The sequence below is a fragment of the Quercus robur genome, chromosome 8, assembly GCF_932294415.1.
Source record: "Quercus robur chromosome 8, dhQueRobu3.1, whole genome shotgun sequence".
In the NCBI taxonomy this organism is placed as follows: domain Eukaryota; kingdom Viridiplantae; phylum Streptophyta; class Magnoliopsida; order Fagales; family Fagaceae; genus Quercus; species Quercus robur.
The window spans coordinates 41,915,597-41,920,109 of NC_065541.1; the positions used below are offsets into that span (position 1 = coordinate 41,915,597).

Sequence of the window (4,513 nt, forward strand, 5' to 3'; positions counted from 1 at the left end):
ACTGAGACCACTTCAAAAGACTACGGTGGCATAAAAGCTTTAACTCATCCAACGTCTTCTCTTTGTCCTCAAAGGATCGACAATTTCGTACCAACTACACAATCCACATTAAGCACCCCGGAACCAAGTTCCAAATGTCCGAGTTATGCTTTCCAAGCCATTGATGCCAGCAAGATAACAAACCTGCCACCGATCCTGGCATAACCCAAAGAATACTAAAGGCCTGAAGCATAAACGTCCATAGGGAATAGGTAACAGGACAATGAAGAAGAAGGTGGTTAACCGACTCCCCATCATAGCAACACATACAACACCTATTAGCCAAAGGCCGACCCTTAAGCATTAGATTATCCAAAGCGAGGATCCGACCATGTGAAGTAGGCATGACCTTTAATGCGTTGCTTCTCCTTTGCACACATGATTAAATCTTTTTCTCTTTTCTTAGCTACTGTAAAGGTCACTTCTTCAACTTTCATGATAAGCTGCAACATCAAGATGCCCAAGCTGTATACATCTGCTTCTGCACTTGCATGCACTGCATTTTATTGTAAAATTATAAGTTAGTTTACACAAATACACACACATGTACGCACAAAGTTTGGTTTTTTATTTGGGAGTTTGTTACCTGTGATCTCTGGTGCTGAATATCCAGGAGTAGTTGTAGGTATGTTTCTACCATTTGGCATGGCCGAGCCAAAGTCACCTATCTTCACTTTTCTGCCCTGAACACAGAGGAATAAAGTTTAGGCAAAACAGAAGATTTATAACATAAAAAATCTTGTGGAAGATAGCAAATGTTTTTATCATTAACATACGTCTGTAATTCCTATAGATCTAACTTACCTCATCAAGTAAAATATTTCCTGGTTTGAGGTCTGCATAAATGAACTGGGGTTCAAAGTTATGCATGAAAACAATGGCTGATGTTGTGTCCTTGAGAATGTTCAGAGTCTGTTGCCATTGTAGTCCTATGGAAGATGAAAAGGAAAGAATTTGGTTTCATAGGACTACAATGGCAACAGACTTTGAACATTCTCAAGGACACAACATCAGCCATTGTTTTCATGCATAACTTTGAACCCCAGTTCATTTATGCAGACCTCAAACCAGGAAATATTTTACTTGATGAGGTAAGTTAGATCTATAGGAATTACAGACGTATGTTAATGATAAAAACATTTGCTATATTCCACAAGATTTTTTATGTTATAAATCTTATGTTTTGCCTAAACTTTATTCCTCCGTGTTCAGGGCGGAAAAGTGAAGATAGGTGACTTTGGCTCGGCCATGCCAAATGGTAGAAACATACCTACAACTACTCCTGGATATTCAGCACCAGAGATCACAGGTAACAAACTCCCAAATAAAAAACCAAACTTTGTGCGTACATGTGTGTGTATTTGTGTAAACTAACTTATAATTTTACAATAAAATGCAGTGCATGCAAGTGCAGATGTATACAGCTTGGGCATCTTGATGTTGCAGCTTATCATGAAAGTTGAAGAAGTGACCTTTACAGGAGCTAAGAAAAGAGAGAGATTTAATCATGTGTGCAAAGGAGAAGCAACGCATTAAAGGTCATGTAGTTCACAAAAATCTGCTAAAAGATGGATGCACTGAAGAAAAGGCTACCAAAATCACAGAGTTGGGCTTGTGGTGTGCCCAAACTTCTCTTAGGGGGAGACCAATATTGGATGAAGTACTAACCTGCCTCAACCAAATTTCATGTAAGTATTGATTATCTCAGATGATGACTTACTGTTTAGACTATCACCATACCTATCATATGCTAATAATTCTTTTAAAATTACATGGTAATAAGTTTTTTGTTTTTAACAACAGGAAATTACGAGGTACAGTACAAATGAGGTCTTCTTGTTATACACCTGCTCTTTAAGTGCCAAACATAAATAGGGTGCAAGAAAGAACCTTTTTATTTTCTGTTATCATGTTAAAAAACATTGCATTCCGTTTCATTATGTTACTACCCTCTGTTTTATAGAGAATGTTGGAAAACAAAATCAAATTAGCTTATGCTCATGCACTTCATTATTTGCAGTGGTTTTAAAAGTTTCACAGTAGGCACACCTCTTAGTGTAACAATATCACATTTCATTAACTTAAATTGTGCCCTAATGCATTGTAACAACTACTATATGATGATTCTACTGAAACTATCACCTAGGTGTCATTTGGACTTCATTGCACTTCAGTAAACTCTCTTCTCTAGTCACCTTCAAATCTTCAACAATCATTACAATTATGGTTCTATGACATGTAACACAAACTAGAACTGGACCATTTAGGTGCATTTAGAGTGACAATACCTTATAATCACTCATCTCTAACACAAGTATGCAAAAGCCTACACTTTTGGCAACAGAAATGAAACATTTTCTCCAAGGAAAAACTTGTTTGGTTTGCCATTGTATAAAAGAAAGGAGGAAAATTGAACGTATACAATGGTAAAAACGTTTCAGGACTCTTGCCAAAAGTGTAGGCTATTGCATTGTTTTCCCTTTTTTTTCCAAAGAAATTTCAATGACTCCTGCCAAAAGGAAATTTCAATGAAACAAAGGCAAGGGGGCTCTGTTTCCCACCCATTTTTGTTCAAATATCCTCTTTTTTTTGGGATAAGTGGTCACCATATAAACTATTTAGCAATTCAAAGTATTTTATGATTTAAGATGTTATCTTTCTTATTCCATGATTTAAGATATTATCTTTCTTATTCCATTTCGGTTTATTGTCTAATTCCCCTCCAAAAAAAAAAAAAAAAAATAATTTAGAAAAAGTGGGGAGGGGACATCTTAAGATATAGAATTACAGTTTGAGAAATATCTAATAAATTTTATTTAAAAAGTGAGTCCACTTCTCCCATAGTAGCCTGGTTGAAAGTTCATTTTGATTTCTTTCAATCATAGTTCCTTGAGAGTGCATTTAGAGGGCAGGAAAGTGAGAGGATGGAAGATGGTAGAGAGAAAATGGAAGAAAGAATTGATATATTCTATCATTTGGCAGAGAAGAAAAATGGAAGGAAAGAACAGAAAATTTATGGTTATTTTCCATCCAGGCTCTGTATTTTCAATCTTCCCAAAATGGCAGGAAAAGAGGAGAGAAAATGTACTATATAGCTGATTTAACAACTTTGTCCGTGAATTTTTTTTTTTTTTGGACTAGGTAAATAGAAGGATGAGGTTCACAGGGTTCGAACACTAGTATACAAGCACCAAAAGAGGTGTTGTAACCACTGGGTATTCCCCAAACCTCAATTTTTTTAAAAGATAATTCAATACAAGGATACACTAGGAATTTATTTTAATTGCTAATTACACACGCAGCCAATGGTCTTGAATTGAACTCACGTCTTATTATGAGACAAATTGCCACTTGAGCTTGAACTCAGTGGCAGGAAATAATAATAATTTAATACCAAAAAAAATATCACTCCTACCAAACACCCATAATAAAATAAAATAAAATAAAAAGAATTTTAGGTTGGGTTTGGATAGTAACGCGTTTGCATTTTTTTTTGTAGATCCCGTGCACTATTCACAGGATCCGCAAGTACAGAATTCAGCAAATATAACTTTAAAACGGGGTCTAACGACACTATTTACTCATTTATAAATTATTTTGCTATAGTATTTTTAGTTTTCAGTTTTCAGCAATAAACGGTATCCAAACAGACTTTTAGAAGTTATATTTTTTCTTCTTCATTTTTTTCCCATTCTCCTTATATTTTATGAGAAAAGTTAACAGAAATTCTAAGAGCATTAGTATAGGAAATATTTTGAGACACTTTTTATGGAAAAAGAAATAGGTAACTGATTTTTTTTACAGTTTTTTATATTCCCTATAAAAGTGGTATCAAAACTTAGAATATCACAACACACCCTTGGCATGATGGTCACTCCATAAGTATAAGTGTTTATAGGGTGTGTGGGTCAGGGGGGGCAAGGACTGAGATTCAAGTCCTCAAGAAAGAGATTCACACAAATACACTTTTCTAAAATTGTCTATTAACAAATGCCCTAAAGGCACCCGTTAACCGGACTCATATTTTATTTCCTATTACTTGTCTATCCTACCTACTAGAAAAGCCCCTAAAGGTCACAAAGATCTTAAAACAAAGGATCCACTCCAGAAGTATGAAATCTATTATAAGATAACAGCTAAATTAGGACTGCACTCAGCTTTCAGTGCCTCAACATTCCCAGAAGTTAAATTAACTTCAAACACTTGAACAAAGAAGATTTCATGCTCAAAGCACTGTTGATAACAATAAGGGTCCGTTTGATAATATTGTTTAAGTGTTGTAGAAATACGTGTTGTGTTGTTTAAACAATGAAAACTGTTGTTTAAACAACACAACCAAACATGCCCTAAGAATTCACAATATCATGCCAAATGGCATCATCATGTCATTGATAGACTTGCATTGGTCCCTACAGATTTACGACACCAGATCAAAGTCAAGGAATTCAAAGAATTAACTTTTTGGACAGATAAT

General features: G+C 35.1%; 1 protein-coding gene across 1 annotated transcript; it reads left to right on the top strand.

Moving 5' to 3' along the window:
* Positions 1-977: 977 nt before the first annotated feature.
* Positions 978-1,575, top strand: LOC126696300 (probable serine/threonine-protein kinase PBL17). Its single transcript, XM_050393062.1, has 3 exons — positions 978-1,130; positions 1,252-1,348; positions 1,439-1,575. The coding sequence occupies exons 1-3, from the start codon at positions 978-980 to the stop codon at positions 1,573-1,575; spliced, it is 387 nt and encodes a 128-aa protein (XP_050249019.1).
* The last annotated feature ends 2,938 nt before the right edge of the window (positions 1,576-4,513 follow it).

Coding starts and splice junctions, on each gene's coding strand:
- LOC126696300 (XM_050393062.1), top strand. CDS start 978: ATGAAAAGGAAAGAATTTGGTTTCATAGGACTACAATGGCAACAGACT. Junction 1,131..1,251: donor GAAATATTTTACTTGATGAG/GTAAGTTAGATC, acceptor CTCCGTGTTCAG/GGCGGAAAAGTGAAGATAGG. Junction 1,349..1,438: donor TTCAGCACCAGAGATCACAG/GTAACAAACTCC, acceptor AATAAAATGCAG/TGCATGCAAGTGCAGATGTA.